General features: G+C 46.9%; 1 protein-coding gene across 2 annotated transcripts in view; it reads left to right on the plus strand.

Moving 5' to 3' along the window:
* The window catches only part of PLPP4 (phospholipid phosphatase 4), a 124425-nt gene extending 110740 nt beyond the window's left edge, over positions 1-13685 (plus strand). The window contains exon 4 of one of the 2 annotated variants that reach the window (XM_036898976.2): positions 13138-13273. Coding sequence is in view for 1 of the 2 variants with exons in the window: in XM_036898974.2 (XP_036754869.1) it covers positions 13138-13337 (200 nt within the window). In the remaining variant the exon portion in view is untranslated. Of the gene's footprint in view, positions 1-13137 lie in introns of both variants that reach the window. The other variant, XM_036898974.2, reaches the window with a different exon arrangement.
* The last annotated feature ends 3062 nt before the right edge of the window (positions 13686-16747 follow it).

Here is a 16747-nt window from a genome sequence, read left to right on the forward strand (position 1 = left end):
AGGGCTTGTTCCTGCAATAAAACTGAACCACGCTGTGTCCCTCTGCAGATAAGCTGCAGCTCACGCCTGCCTGAACTGCTGGGCCACCTTAAATTTCACTGAGTTGCGACTGTGCTTTAGACCTGACTGGATGAAAAGCTCGTGGCAGCACCTGTCCCAGCAAACAGGAAGGAGAGACATAGGTGATGTTCTCAGGCTTCTGGGGGGGCAGGATTAGGGGCCGTGTTTCCCAAAGGGCAATCCTCAGATCACCTTGATCAGGCCACCCTGAGCTAGGAATCAGACTCCTGGGGTAGGTCTGGCTCCGTGGCCGGGAGCTGGCATTCACAAGTGAGTCTGTTATTTCTGACAGGGCCTGAGCAGCCCTGGTGCAGGGCTCCAATGGGTCAACTTTATGCAAACAAACAGAATTAAATGGGCCTCAATCCAGCCTCCCTGGCTGAGTGGCATGATCAGTCTGGGGCCTGCCCCTTCTCTTCCTTTCCTGTCCTGCTACCACCAGGCGCTGTCCCCATCCTTCCTCATTTCTGTCTCTGCAGCCAGCTGCCTGTGGTCCTGCCTGCTTCTCACCTCTCCCAGGTGTTTGTTCCAGTGGCAGTGAGGCCACAGATGAGGCCAGAAGTGAGGGGGACTCCTAGCTGAGACCCTTTCTCCCCATCTTCTCCGGGGGTCTCTGCACCTCCCAGTACCTCCTGAGCTTCTCTAGCTCCTCCCTGGCCTCTGCCTCCTCCTTGTCCCCTGGGGAGCCCACACTCTGGGTGCAGTGAGCCTCTAGCACAGCTTCAATCCGAAGGGTCGGGGTGCAGGGGAAAGAGAGGTAATTCCTACTCTGGACATGTGACTGCGTCCAGTGCAGCTCAGGGTCCTATGGCTGTGCTGACGGGGAGGTCAGTGCCGGGCATGAGGCTGCGTCCTGCCCCCTCCCTTCTTCTCTGCTTTCAGCACTGACTTGGCTGAAGTTCTGGATAGTATGAAGCTCCATCATGAGAGGGAAGCCGGGAGAGAGTTGCTGAGCCAATAGCAGAAGTACAGCCCCATTTCCCTGAGAACTGGGAATATTTTCCAGCAGAATCATTGTCACCCATCTGATTGGGGCATTCCTCCATGAAGAATATTATGGGCTGAAGAATACTGTGGGAAATACACGCCACAATATTATGGTGTTTTAGGGACTGCTTCTCATTGATCCCTTGTGAACTATAGTTTTTTTTCTTCCAAACATGGGACCAGTAATCCCCAAATCTTTCACGGAGTGAATGAAATAATGAATTTGGACGTACTTTATAAATGAAAGCATATTGCAGAGATACGAACTGGTATTGCTGTTGCTGTGGGCATTGTTTCTAAAGAGGGATGTGTTTTATTTCCCAAACAACTGATTTGAAGGCAGATGTGTCTTTGGAACACAATCTTCCTGTAAGCTATTAATCCCTGGTTTTCATTTTTATTCAGTTACTTTGGATTTGGGAAATGATTAAGGGTTTCAGAATTGAATAGATTTTTGCTTCATCTTGGAAGGCAGCAAGGGACTTTGTGCAGGGATCTGGGCCTAAAAACCTAAGACATGAGGCTGGCCTCACTGACACCTTCTCGGCACTCACCGGTCCTGTTGGTCATTACCCAGCTGTAGCCGGCGTGTCAGGAAAGGGAGAAGCAGCAGTGCTGGGCATTGGGGAAACGGCGGGCTCATGATGCAGCTGGTGTACCCACGGCCTGCTGGCAGCGGGGCTTTGCATTCATCCCATCCAGCTGGCACAGAAAGGAACTTGGAGCAGTAGAAAGAGAATATTAATGCTCTGTGGGCAAATGGGAAAGCAAAGCAAGAGACTGATATTCAGAGGTGTTTATGGCCATACTTAGGGGGTGAACCATAGCTGTGTCATGGTGGACGGGTGCAGCCGAAGCTGAGTGTGCAGTAGTTGGTAAGGGTCATTGATGTGGCCCAAGTACTAGTTTAGCTCTTCAGTATGTGCCCCTGGAATCAGCCAGGAAAAGTGTGTGCCTTTCCTTGGATCTTCTAATGGGCTGAGTGAGGCCCATTTTACCTGATTCCCCTTTGTGAGACCATCTGTCACTGCCCAGGCCAGTAGTCCTGAATGTCTGCTGCTGACGTTGGAAAACCCTGATCCGCACCGGTCGGTCTGTCCTTCGCTTGTTACGCGGTGAGAAGCTGAGTGTACCACGAGCAGCAAATTGTATTCATTCAGCCCTCACTTGTTAAGGGAGTAATCAGGGAGGCCTCCGAGGTTCCCAGCTTGGAGAAGGGATGGATGGCGAGGCCTTCGACTGCCGTGTAGGCGGGTGTTTGAGGCAGGATGCCTGATTGAGATAAACAAGTTGTTGCTTTTCTCGGGTGGGCTGAGCTGCCCGGTGCCCATGGGCAGATGCCATCCATCAGGATAAGAATTCATGCGGAGCCCCATAGGCGTCAGCTGAACCCGAGTCTCTCTCATTATAGACTTTGGTTAACAGCATTAATATTATGAGGATTTTATGACTCCATTTCAATTTTGATTTAAGCAACTGTGCCTAATGGGGAAGTACATCCCATTACTTGATTATATATTCATATCCAATAAATAGCCCATAATCTCAAATGCTTTGCTCTGCCTATTATCGTAGTTGTATCCTTACAGTCTTTTCTGCCTTCCCAGCTCCACTCCAAATACATGTATGTTGCTTTATTAAGGGAAAATGGAGGGCACAGGCTTTGGTGTGCAGGGGCACATGAACCATTTAGCTAACAGGACTCTTTCAGAAATAAAACCAGCTGGATGGATGCTAAATCTGTGTGTGGCTGAGGTTCTCCACGTCTTTGTGACATGCTGGCTTGCAGGTCACCTGGAAGCCGTAGAGTTTCATGGGTGATACTAATTACAAAGCCAGGGGCCTTACAAAGAGGCTTACTTTTGTGATTAACTGTGTGTCTTCAAGTGTTAAGACTTGTGGAATTCCCATGTTAGGGGAATCATAGATGGAGAAAAATGCAGAGAAAGAGCAGAGCAAATCGCTGAGCCCTCTTCTGCTTCGACTCCGTTGTGTGTGTTTGTGGTTTCCAGCCTGCGGAAGGTCATGGTGGAGTGGCTGGAGTGGGTTGTTTACTCCACTCGTGGGCAGATCACAAGCTCCTTCTGCCCTTCCCATCCCTGGGTCTGGACCCAGGCTTTCCTCCTGTAACCCCAGCTTTGGTGGTGACCTTCTGGCCAGCACTGGTTCCCTCTCACCACAGGTCCTTCTAAGCAGCCCTGGGTGCCTTGTGTGATGTTGCATTATAAGAAGGAGCATCTTCTTCCAAGTGTCATCCCGAACAAAGGGTCTCAAGGGAGGACACAGCCACCTGTTCCCACCCAGCCCGAGGTCCGAGGACATCCATGTCACCATAGTAGACAGGGCTGAAGTGTTCAAGAACCTTCACCACATCTCCCTGACTGGGCTGTGAAGGGCTGTGATTTGAAATGAAGTTATGTGTTGTTACCAGATTTCAGAAGGTTGCCAACCCTGCAGATGTGGTGTTGGGGGGCCAGGGGTGCTCTGAACAACTGTACATGTGTCACACTGAAAAGCCAGGCAGAAGCTGCTCCTTCCTCTCCCTCCCTGCCCCCCTTCCTCAACCCTGCAGCCCCCCCCAACCCCAGACACCAGCGAGGGACACGCACTGTTGACCAGGCCTCTCTTTGGCCATCAGAATCAATCTCTGGATTTTCTAAATGAAGTGACTTGAGAAGGAGCCCTTCAACTACCAAAGACACACCCACCTGGCACAGACCATAAACGGAATCTCCCTCTGATGCCCTCAGTCCTGGGTGGACTGATCTCACCTTATTTTGCCTCCACAGTCGACTGCCCTGTGCGGTGGGGGCTGCATTCACATTTATTATCAGCTGCCAGATGCCACCCGGGGTCTGAGCCTTGACTGCCGCGTGAGTCGCCCATCTCTGCCTTCCTACCAGGGCATCCCTACAGGGAAGCTCGAGCAGCCCCAGGTCACCCTCCCTGGGATCAGACACCCTGGATGGGGTGCTTTTGGGCTCAAGGGAGGCTTTCTCAGCCCGGCCCTCTGCCCCTCTGCCCCCTCTGCCTCTGGGTTGGCCCTGGCCTTTCCCCTTGTGGAGATGGGGGGAAAGGTTCCCAGCGAAGATGGACATTGACTGCCCTTCCCTCCACCCCGTCCCATCAACAGCTTTGTTTTGCTTGGTTTTGCTGCAGGGGCTCCTCCCTCTGCTTTCTGTGATTTTCTCGGGTTTCTTCTCTTGGCTGTATGTTCAAAACTTTTCCAGAATCCAGTTTCTTCTTCCTCCTGTAGCCCAAACCACAGGATTCTCAAAATCTCCCAGCCAGTCTCCCTCTCCTGCCTTTGTTCTCACCCTGCAGGTTGTCACTTACCAGGTGAGGATGCCTTGCGGTGACCTCTGTGTTGAAAGTGCTTCCCCTCCCCCATGCTCCCTACTGCTCTCACCTGGCTCAGTTACCACCATCTTACAATTTAAGTCATTTATTACCCACTATTGTCTGTCCTTATCCTCCAGAGCAGGAGTCTGCAAACTTTTTCTGTAAAGGGTCAGATAGTAAATATCTTAGACTGTATGTGGGCCGTACAGTCTCTGCAGGAAGTACTTGACTCAGCTGCGGCAGTGTGAAAGCTGCCAGGCCATATTCAAATGCATGGTCACAGTTTGCTGACCTCTGCACTGGAATATAGTCTCCATGCGGGCAGGGATTTTGTGTCTTGTTGGTGTGGCACGTAGTAGGTCTTGTGTTAGTTTCCTGAGGCTGCTGTCACCAAGTTCCACAAACTGAGTGGCTTAGAATAACAGAAACTGTCTCATGGTTCTGGAGGCCAGAAGTCCGGAGATCGAGGGGTGGCAGGGCCACACCCCTTCTGACACAGGTAGGGGGAAGATCCTCCCTTGCCTCTTCCAGCTCCCAGTCACCCCAGATGTCCCTTGTTTTACGGCAGCATAATTCCAATCGCCGCCTCCTTCGCATGGTGTTTTTGTTCTGTTTCTTCACATTGTCTTCTTCTGTGTGTCTCTCTTTGTGTCCAAATGTACCTTTTTTATAAGGACAACGGTCAGATTAGAGCCCACCCTAATGATCTCCCTTTTAACTTGATAAGCTCTGTACAGACTATATCCAAATAACATCACTTTCTGAGGTTCTGGGATTAGGATTTCAACATATCTTTTTTGGGGACACAATTCAATTCATAATAATGCTCAATAAATATGTGTTGAACGAATGAATGAATGATTTTGACTAAATCTTATTCCTTTCTTATAGTATCACTTTTTCTTTTCACTGGTTTTACTAAAATTAACCTTACTTTCTATAAGTTATTTCCCTTTAAAAAATGACCCCCCCCAAAAATTAGACTTTAAACATTCATTCATTCATTCATTCATTGTGTCTCCTGTGCCTGGATGTCAGGCATATTCTCTGGATGAGGCATGGACTTGGGAAAGACAGACATACCACTGCCCTTCCAATTTAGTTTCCCAGGGAGATCACGCATCCTCTGTGCTATGTAAGGTCTTTATAGAAACTCAAAGGCCCCAACAGGAAGCTTCACTGAAAGAAGAATAAAAAGGACAGCAAGAATCACGTGGGTTTCTTGAGTTTGCCAGAGCTGATTTTACCCTAATATCTTGGGTCACAGAGCCCAAGGCATACAAGGTCCCGGGTCAAGGCAGCTCAGTGACGTTGGATGTTGCTGTGGTGACCGAGAGGGATGTGTTCCTGCCCCCTCCCTCCTTGGGTACCTGACAAGCCTTTCTGCGTGTTTGTGCCCCAGCACAGGTGAGCATCTTAGTGTACCAGATCCCGTGGGATCCTTTGCTGTCCTTTGACCTCATGAGAAGGGAGTGGGGTCCTGCCCATTTTACATTAAGGATTCAAATCCAGGTGGCCTGATTCAGTCTAGCCTGCTTCCCACTACCGTTGAAACCCATCGGGTATTGGTTCTCTCTTACCTTTTTAAAGAGCTATATTGAGGTATAATTCATAACTCTTAATTCATCTCTTTAAAAGTGTACATTTCAGTGGTTTTTAGTATATCCATAGTTGTGCAACCATCACCACTATCTAATTCCAGAAAATTTTTGTCACTCCAAAAAGGAACTCACATCTTTCTTCCCCCAAATCCCGGGCTACCACTAAGTTATTGCTTTGCTTTAGGGATTTCCCTGACTGCGCATTGCACATACATTGGGTCACACAATGTGTGGATTTTTGTGGCTGGGGATGTCTATTTTCGGTACACTTTGTAAATGTTGTTCAGTGCATCTCAGTTCCCCAAACATTTACTGAACAACTGCTGAGCTCTGGGGAAATGAAGATGAGCTGGGCAGTTAGGTGGGAGTCATCGCTGAGTGGTAGGTGCAGGCTAAGGGGTGCTCAGACACTAGTCCTGAGAGTCAGTGGGGACCTGGTCCATGCTGAGGGCTCAGTAGAGCGTGTGTGTACATGGAAGAGCTTTTCTGGCCTGCACTGAAGCCTGGTCACCTTATGTCCAGCAGCATTATAAAGACACCACCCCTCTGGGAAAAGATGGGCCTTTCTTCAGTTTCTCAAATATGCCAGGCCCCTTCCCTCCTCTACCCGGAAGACTGCAGGTGCCTGCCTCCATGTCCCACTTCCCCCAGCCCATGCCTGCTCATCTTGCGGGGCTGGCCTGTGGTCAGGTCCTCAGTGAAACGCCCCTGGTCCAGAGGCCACTCCATGGGCAGTCACCGACCCATGCTTCCCCTCCACAGTGCATATCAGAGCTGCAGCCCACTGATGAGGCTGGCACTGTTTAGTGTCATCTTGCCCTTAGCATGTCTGTCTTGCTCAGCCTCGTGGCCTGGGATGGGGCATTACACATGATACCCCAACAATAACCGTGTGTCAGGTGAAGGGCATCAATGCTCAGTATGGAGATAGCGACGCTTGTGCTCCAGGGACACTGACGTCTGTTTATTCCCCTTTGGAGCCCTCTAAGCCTATACTGTCATACTCAGGGCAAAGTCATTCCCAAGTGGTTTTGTCCCTAGTGAAGGTCTGCTTGTCCCCTCCCCGCTTTACTGTCAGCACATATCCCTCAGGATGTGAGTGCGATTTTGTCTGAATAACAATAGCGTGCTTGAGGCCCCTGATGACCAGCCCCCTCATACGGTAAGTCATTTTCTGGATCTTGTTTGCCACCTTCGTCATAAACCAAGCCCTGAGTGACTTTGCTGAGTAGGCGGCTTGGCCAGACCCGTCACTGGCCTTGTTACTGGGGATAACTCTGGTGGGCCTGCGATGCCACTCTCCACTCATTCCATTAAATGGGAAACACGTCAGCAGGAATCACCGTTCTTACACATGTTGCTACATCAGTAAGCCTAGGAGTGTATACTTGGAGTGATTTATCTTTAGGTCAGTGATGCCCCTAATGAAATGCCGTGTCATGGAAAATAGAAAACCAAATGACATCATTGGTAGGTTTTGCTCTTTGGGCTGTTCAGTAGTCAGTGGCTCAAGTGCAGACATTGTGGATCATCTCCGATGCTAATAAAAATAACACCCCACGGATCTGCTTCTTAGGGTAGGAGGCAAACCAGGACATTGGTGCAACTCTAAGACTTTGAACTAGAAAAACCCTGGCACATTTTTATAGGCTGCTGGCCACAGGCTATGTGAAGAGCTTCTCCCTTTGAGGAGGGTGATTTAGTACCATTAATTACACCTTGTGACCCCACGCAGGAACTCATGGTACATATTACTTTCTAATTTCTTGGGTAACAAATGTTTTTTAAGTTCACTAGAAGTGTGTTTAAAATGTTACGCAAGCCTGGCTAGGTGAAGGTGATTGGAGTCCTAGGCTGCTGAGCTGCTATGTGAGAAGGGCAGGGGAGGGGTAGGAAGCCCCCAGTAGTTCCAAGAGGGACTGAGTAAGAACAACAGTGATGGACACTATGTCTTTTAGACACTGTATTTTAAGGTCCCATTTGGTGGCATATCTGGCATAATCTTTAGAAGCAGTCTCATTAAATCACCATCATAACTCAATGATGTGGGTACTGACAGGGAGGGAAACTGAGGCTCAGAGGTGCAGTTACCTGCCCTGGTGGGGGCTACAGTGTCTCCCCTAGAGGATTCCGCAGCTGGAGGGTTCTTGGGTGTGGGGTGAGAGTAGGCACCGGGTACCTTACCGTGGCCACAGGTGCCTGTCCTGGAGCTAGCATGGGCTCCTGGATTTCACCCCTGTGTCCCAGATGGTCCTACCTTGGTGGCTGCCCACCAGAGCTGACAGACACTAATATGTTTTAATTGCCTTTCTGCTGCCACATGGTGCCATGCAGTCTCACTATATTTGAGCCGCTGTGGAGAGGAAGTAGCCACAATTACTGGCCTCTCCCATTGACCAGTTAGAATGATCTTTGCTTCTAAGTGAGGTTTAATGCCAACCAAGGATATAACCTACTTTCTAAGTATGCCTTGGCAGAGTTTCCAAATAATCTGAATGCCTGGTCTCAGTAGGCTGACCCTAGGGGCCAAATTGCTGGAACACTGGTGTGGGAAGGCCTCTCAGCTGCCATGTGCTTGTTCGGTGCCCTTATGTTACTGATGAACTAACAGGCCCAGAGAGGGGACAGGGACCCACACAAGGGCACACACAGGGCAGCAGCCAGAGTCTAACCCCTCGGTTACTGTACACGCTCACTCATCCATGTCCTCAACCAACTTCTGTGTGAGCAAAGCATTGTTCTGGGTATTGAGGAATCAACAGTCATCAAGATGAACACAGCCCTCATGGAGTTTAGAGTCCAAGGTTAAAGGTTAAACAGTGGCACAGTCTGGCCTTATTTACCATTGTCCTTGCATGTGGGGTGGGGGCAATCAAAATGTACCTGGAACAAAGAAATACAAGGAATCCAGATTGGTAAAGAAGAAGTCAAACTGTCACTGTTTGCAAATGACATGATATTGTACATAAAAAACCCTAAAGACTCCATTGCAAAACTACTAGAACTAATATCGGAATTCAGCAAAGTTGCAGGATACAAAATTAATACACAGAAATCTGTGGCTTTCCTATACACTAACAATGAACTAATAGAGAAATCAGGAAAAAATTCCATTCACAATTGCATCAAAAAGAATAAAATACCTAGCAATAAACCTAACCAAAGAAGTGAAAGACCTATACCCTGAAAACTACAAGTCACTCTTAAGAGAAATTAAAGGGGACACTAACAAATGGAACTCATCCCATGCTCTTGGCTAGGAAGAATTAATATCATCAAAATGGCCATCCTGCCCAAAACAATATACAGATTTAATGCAATCCCTATCAAATTACCAACAGCCAATGAACTGGAACAAATAGTTCAAAAATTCATATGGAAACACCAAAGACCCCCAGTAGTCAAAGAAACCCTGAGAAGGAAGAATAAAGTGGCGGGGATCTCACTCCCCAACTTCAAGCTCTACTACAAAGCCACAGTAATCAAGACAATTTGGTACTGGCACAAGAACAGAGCCACAGACCAATGGAACAGAATAGAGAGTCCAGACATTAACCCAAACATATATGGTCAATTAATATATGATAAAGGAGCCATGGACATACAATGGGGAAATGACAGTCTCTTCAACAGTTGGTGTTGGCAAAACTGGACAGCTACATGTAAGAGAATGAAACTGGATCACTGTCTAACCCCATACACAAAAGTAAATTAGAAATGGATCAAAGACCTGAATGTAAGTCATGAAACCATAAAACTGTTAGAAAAAAACATAGGCAAAAATCTCTTGGACATAAACATGAGTGACTTTTTCATGAACATATCTCCCCGGGCAAGGGAAACAAAAGCAAAAATGAACAAGTGGGACTCTATCAAGCTGAAAATTCTCTGTACAGCAAAGGACACCATCAATAGAACAAAAAGGCATCCTACAGTATGGGAGAATACATTCGTAAATGACAGATCCGATAAAGGATTAACATCCAAAATATATAAAGAGCTCACACACCTCAACAAACAAAAAGCAAATAATCCAATTAAAAAATGGGCAGAGGAGCTGAACAGACAGTTCTCCAAAGAAGAAATTCAGATGGCCAACAGGTACATGAAAAGATGCTCCACATCGCTAATCATCAGAGAAATGAAAATTAAAACCACAATGAGATATCACCTCACACCAGTAAGGATCGCCACCATCCAAAAGACAAACAACAACAAATGTTGGCGAGGTTGTGCAAAAAGGGGAACCCTCCTACACTGCTGGTGGGAATGTAAATTAGTTCAACGATTGTGGAAAGCAATATGGAGGTTCCTCAAAGAGATCAAAATAGAAATACCATTTGACCCAGGAATTCCACTTCTAGGAATTTGCCCTAAGAATGCAGCAGCCCAGTTTGAAAAAGACAGATGCACCCCTATGTTTATCGCAGCACTATTTACAATAGCCAAGAAATGGAAACACCCTAAGTGTCCATCAGTAGATGAATGGATAAGGAAGATGTGGTACAAATACACAATGGAATATTATTCAGCCATAAGAAGAAAACAAATCCTACAATTTGCAACAACATGGATGGAGCTAGAGGGTATTATGCTCAGTGAAATAAGCCAGGTGGAGAAAGACAAATACCAAATGATTTCACTCATATGTGGAGTATAAGAACAAAGAAAAACTGAAGGAACAAAACAGCAGCAGAATCACAGAACCCAAGAATGAACTAACAGTTACCAAAGGGAAAGGGACTAGGGAGGATGGGTGGGAAGGGAGGGATAAGGGTGGTGAAAAAGAAAGGGGGCATTACGATTACCATGTATAATGTGGGGGTGGGGGGCATGGGGAGGGCTGTGCCGCAGAGAAGACAAGTAGTGATTTTACAGCATCTACTACGCTGATGGACAGTGACTGTAATGGCGTGTGTGAGGGGGACTTGGTGATGGGGGGAGTCTAGTAAACATAATGTTCTTCATATAGTTGCAGATTAATGATACCAAAAAATAATAATAATAATACAATTTTAAAAAAGAAGATACATGCAAAAAAAAGATGTATCTGGGAAACTTGGTCTAGTCTGGGGTCAGGTGAGGGCCTTGTCACACAGCGATGTTGAGTTGAGCTGTGGAGGGGGAGTAGAAGGTGAATAGGTGAGGGGGTGAAGGGAAGGGATTCCCAGGATTGCAGCAGCTTCTGCAGAGAGGAGGGGAAGAGAGTAGAAGCAAGTATGATGAGGAAAGGAAGGGAAGACAGCAGCTGCCCTGGAGAGTGGAGGGATGGCTGGGGGTTGGCAGGACGCAGTGTGCAGCCCTGACAGCCGAGGGGACTGGGTCAGTTCCCTGCGAGCAGTGGGATGGCTTTTAGTCGGGAGAATAACCTTCTCTGTTTGCACTTAGAAAACGTCCTGAGCTGCTGTGCCCACATTCCTGTTGCCAGAGTAGCAACCGGGCCCTCGTTCTGCACACGGTGCCGCTGAACATGCTGCCACCCCAGAAAAGCCTGTGTTCTTTAGCTGTTTTGCTGTTGCATACAAACAATGTGACGTGTGCAAAATTACTGAATGTATTTAAAAGAGCTTAAAGCTATTATGGAACTTTTTAATATTTTTTTTTACTATTAGTCTAACAAAAATGCTGAAGAGAAAAGCAATTCTTCAAAAGATAATAAAATACCAAAATATTGTCTCTATCCTCAAAAATTATTGTTATCTGTCTAGTTGGAGCCAGGATACCTACAATGGGATCATAGGACTGATCAATATCGTGCAGATACCTAAGCATTAAACTGTTTTCTCAGAAGATACATTTCCTTGACAGCCAGCCCAGAAGACCCTGCAGGAGACACAGGAGAATCAGCTTGTGACTTACAATGAGCCCAGTATACAGTGTGTTGCTTAGTGGGAAGTGTTTGGAAACTCACCACCGTGATCAGTTAAGGAAGCCACAGTCCCTCACTGAATCCCAGTGGACTGCCCTCGGGCATAGCCTGCTGCATTTGGCAAGCTGGGATGTCAGAAAGCCTGGAGCAAACCTGCGAGGGGCCAAGCACAGCCCTGTGGAACAGTGGGGCACAGAAGCAGGACACCTGAGTTCAAGTGCACTTGTATTCTTAACGAGGTGCAGCTGTGGAGAGTTCCACTGGCCTCTCTGAACCATAAATGTAAAATGGGTTTGATGTACCCGCATAGAGGAGGTACGTGCGATCCAACAAGATGATAAGTGTGGAAGGGCAAAGCCCCAAATGGAGAAATACAGAATGCCAGTGCCTCGTGGCAGCAAGCTTCATGAGAATTCAAAGTTTCTTTTGTCAGGAGAGGTTTTCTATTGTGTTAGGATCTTTTTGGCAAGAATAATCCATAGACACAGTTAAAGTGCACTTGTGTGCTTACACACTTGCACACATACACACAAAATGATGATTATTAGGTAGGCTGCTTTCATGGGGTCACTATTGGGCACCAGCTGACTGCCCTAATTCGCAAGGGGCCGCCCATAGTAGAGGGGCCTGCACTGCCTGCAGGTGACCCGCCTGCCTTGTCTGCCTCCCCGCTCGCCATCCTGCTCAAGCTCTGCAGCTTGTTGGAGGCACTGGGCCTCTCCACAGAGGTCCATTGAGTTTGCCAAGCCTGGTGTGTCATGAGTTCTTTTATTCACTTGCCTGTCACTCAGGAGGCTCATTTCTTCCCTGGGCAGTCACTTTCCACACAGCCAAGACCAGAACACTAGCTGGGGTCCTGTGGCACTCCAGCATTACTATAGGACTGCAGCAGGAGCTTGCTAAAGAAAAAGAAATGACAGCCCCTGCTTGCATTTTGATCCTATAGAGATGGCTGGAATTCTTCTTCTGTAATCTGGAATTGATTTTAGGAGTCAGGAATGCAAATATGAGTTTGTGCAATGCTCAGGTGCACATTAAAGAATTAAAGAGAATCAAACACACATGTACGGGGAACCTTTAAGTTCTGGCAACGCTAAGAGCCTGCAGAGGCCACCCAGACTGATGCCTCTGGCATGGTTTCTCTTCCCTTTAGTTTTTTAGGGGGTCTAGTAAGCCAACCAGCTTCCGGGGCAGGTGGAGAAGTGCTTTCCTAAACATAACTGGCCATGTTTGACTGAATCATAACACATTCCTCCCATTTCTCTCTTTCCTGCCTAGATTCTTTCGTCGGTGGAGTCATCGGCCTCATTTTTGCATACATTTGCTACAGACAGCACTACCCTCCTCTGGCCAACACGGCCTGTCACAAACCGTACGTCAGTCTCCGAGTTCCAACCTCGCTGAAGAAAGATGAGGGACCCACAGCCGACAGCGTGCCCAGTATGCCTCTGGAGGGGATCACCGAAGGCCCCGTATGACTAGTGACTCAGGGCAAGGGACGATGAGCTGGGGCGCACTCTTCACCCCAACACCATAACACCATAGAGGTTTTCTGTAGCGTGTTTCTCCTCAGTTGTTTCTCAAGTTACCCTTCTGCTTCCATTCTGTTGATGGTGTTCCTGCTACTTTCAATATCTCCTTTCAACCTTCTTGAATTTGCAAAGGAAGGACCCAGGAACAGCTTCTGAGAGACGTGTGGAAAGAGGCTGCAGGGTGGTGTGGGTGCAGCGTGGTCACTCCCTTTACCTGAAATGTTTGACGTAACAGCTACCATCCTATGTTTTCATGGTCGTAAACCATAATAAAACCCCCCACTTGGAAGAAGACATGGTGTTGGATGTCCAGGGCAACAGGAGTCATTTGGAGATGCAGTGTGTTCCCCAGCCGAGGCCAGGGTGGGGAGCCCGTTCAGCTTAGCTCCAGCTGTAGATCATTCCAGCTGCTGAGCCAGGAAGCAAAGGCTCGGAAGCTTTCTGAATGGTCAGCTTCTCAGAGCGCATGTCTCTGAAATGCAGCTGCAGCTTGGAGCTGTAGCCTTAGCGTTTCCAGGGCTTTTGAATCATTGAATTTGGAAGGAAAACGAGAGGAGTAACTTCATACATAGGCTTCCGTCAAATACAGTGAAGATAAAGACTCCTGAGTGCAAGGATGGGGCAGAGGTCACTGCATTTGTCAGGGCTGGTGGTACCACATCCTTGCTAGGCGCTAGCTAGGTGAGCGGCGTGGGGGGTTTTCCTCGTTAGGGTCTGAGCTTTGCGGGACTCTTCTGGAAGAGTTCAAGTGGCAGTGTGTTCCCAGTCCTGTCTGGTGGAGAGTGTTTCAGCATGATCAGGCTCGTGTAGAAGGTGCAAGAACAGAATTCCAGATGCCCTGCGTCTCTCTGGCTTAGCTCCTCGTGTTGTTTAAATGCAGCAAGTCGAGAAACCTTCTTTAGTCTGAGTATAGAGCACACTGCTCCTGGGCCAGCGTGTTCTTTCCACAGCGGCATCCTTTCCCTCCATTCATTTCGGCCCAGAGGCACCATGTGGTTCTCCAGGTTCCTGGTCTGCTGTGAAGGGATGCATTTTTGATGTCTAAAGACTGTCACTTTCCAGCAGTTAGTGTAACAGACTAGACTCAATTAGAAGGACTCAAGTGGCTGTATAAATTGTTACCTGAGTGGTTCTGGGCTGGACAAGTCAGTTAGAACCATCAAGATGTCCGTGATCAGCCATCTGGCCTGTGGGTTCCACCCTTGAGCATGCATACCACCCTGTGAAGGCCTCATCAAAGGAACCTGGTGTGATCCTCTCCTGTTATGATCCCTCCAAACCAGTGTCAGCCCAGAGCCATGCGGCGGCCATTCTGTTTTAGGATGGCTTGAATTTACTCCCAAATTAACAGATCCAAAATCAGAGTATTGATTTTTTAAATCACAGCATTGACACTCACAGGCAACTCTGAGAATGAATGTGAGATATTTGAAAAGCTAAATCATAGCAATTCTTAAGACATAATTTAAGTTTTAAGTTTTAAAATGTAAAATCCAGAGTTACAATTCATTTAAATTAGAAAATTAAATATTTTGATTTAACTAAAAGTTTATAATTTTCAAAAATGAAAAGAAATGTAGGAAAAGGATCCTTTGCTGCTGTTAAAAAAAAAATCTCCAAACCAGATGCAGTCTGTATACTTCTTTGATTCTAGTTTTATCCACGTTCTACATGGCAAGCAGGAGGAAAGTGGAAGAAATAACACTTTGGTTAATGATGACTTAAAATTCTGGACCATGAAATGTAAATTTAACATAAACACTTGCATTTAAAGATAAATGGAAGGACTCTGAAAAGAAACAAAGAACCGAGCATTGTTAATGCCGAGAATTAAACTGAAAATCCGAAGACAGGCTATGTAAAAGCTTTCATTAAATTGTAATTAAAATTACAAAGGACATAATAATATGAAGCTATAGCCAGAATCTTGGGAGTCGTAAATGTGTAAGGCTGTTCACAAAAGACAGGTGGTTTTGTAGATCCATATATTTTACTTCGTGTTCCATTAATATAAAGGAAACATAACACCGTAATGCACTAATAAAATGGCCATGAATGAAGGCATTGCTGCTCAGTCCCTGATTTTTTTTGAATGTGAGGGTTTACTAATTCAGTCTCTTTGGCAAAGGAGGTTGCACATGATACAGGGTGTCAGAGCCAATCCTGGAACCTGCGGTCCAGAAGACTTTTTCTCCTTCCAAGTGGACCTGCTCAGAATTGAATTAGAGATCACTGGGCACAAGGCCAAATACGTGGAAGGACTAGGAAAGGAATGCAGTGAATGAGTAAGTCAGAACGTTAGGGAGTGGTGGAGACTGACTGGAGAACTAAGGGGCACACCGCAGGCAAAAGGTGCTGATCCTCTGTAAGTCCTAGGCTGTTATTGCCAGGTAGGAAGGTAAGCCCAGTGTTGCCAGTCAAGAAAAGTCAAGAATCTGCATTTTAATGTAAAATTGTTTGATTTAATATCGGGCAACTATTTCCACTGAGAGGCTTTGGGATGTAAGTAACAAAACACTCAATCGAAATCAGCCTGATCAATAGGGGTTTATGAGTATTTTAAATAACAACGAACTGAGAGGTAGGTGGTCCTAAGGACCCCCAGCCCTTGCTATCTTCTTGTTCCACCATCTTCAATATAGCAGTGGTACTTCCCTCATGGTCACAAGGTGGCTGCAGTACCCCCAGAAATCATATCTTCATCCAATCATGCTCAAATGCAGGAAGAAAGGACTCCGATCATTAGACAAGATAATTACTTTTGAGTCTTTCTTTATGGAGGGGCAAAATGTTTCCCAGCACCCCTAAGAAAAATTCCCTTTATCTACATTGGCTAGAACTATATCACAGAAATATCCAGTATTTTCAGCCTTTTGGTAGGAGGTGGATTCTACCTGCTTGGGAAGAGGTTGAGAAGGATGGCTGTTAAGTTGACAACCAACAGTATCTAAGATAGCACGTAACTTAATTACAATGCAAACAAAAATGTAGATCAAATAAAGTGTATGGCAGGCTGTTTGCAATCTCCCTTGCAGATCACATGACTTCTTGGTGGGTAAGAATCTGAGCAAAAGAGCCAGCTCTTCTGTCAGGCGGTAGCCCTATTGAATTTCCCTTCTAAAAAGCTTGTCTAACTAAAGCCATGGAACTTGTGTAGGCATCCTCCATCTCCTGGAGCATTCTGGCACAATCTGTTCCCCAACTCTACCTCTTTGGAATCACTGTGATTTTCTTTAAACTCATCATTTCCACACCTCCCTCCACTTCAGTGCTAGTGACATGCCCATTCTTTCCAGCTCAGGGTCACTGGGTCACATCTGTGGCTCTTTGCTTCCTGATTACATCTGGAGTTGACC

This window comes from Manis pentadactyla, chromosome 8 (genome assembly GCF_030020395.1).
Source record: "Manis pentadactyla isolate mManPen7 chromosome 8, mManPen7.hap1, whole genome shotgun sequence".
Taxonomy (NCBI): Eukaryota; Metazoa; Chordata; class Mammalia; order Pholidota; family Manidae; genus Manis; species Manis pentadactyla.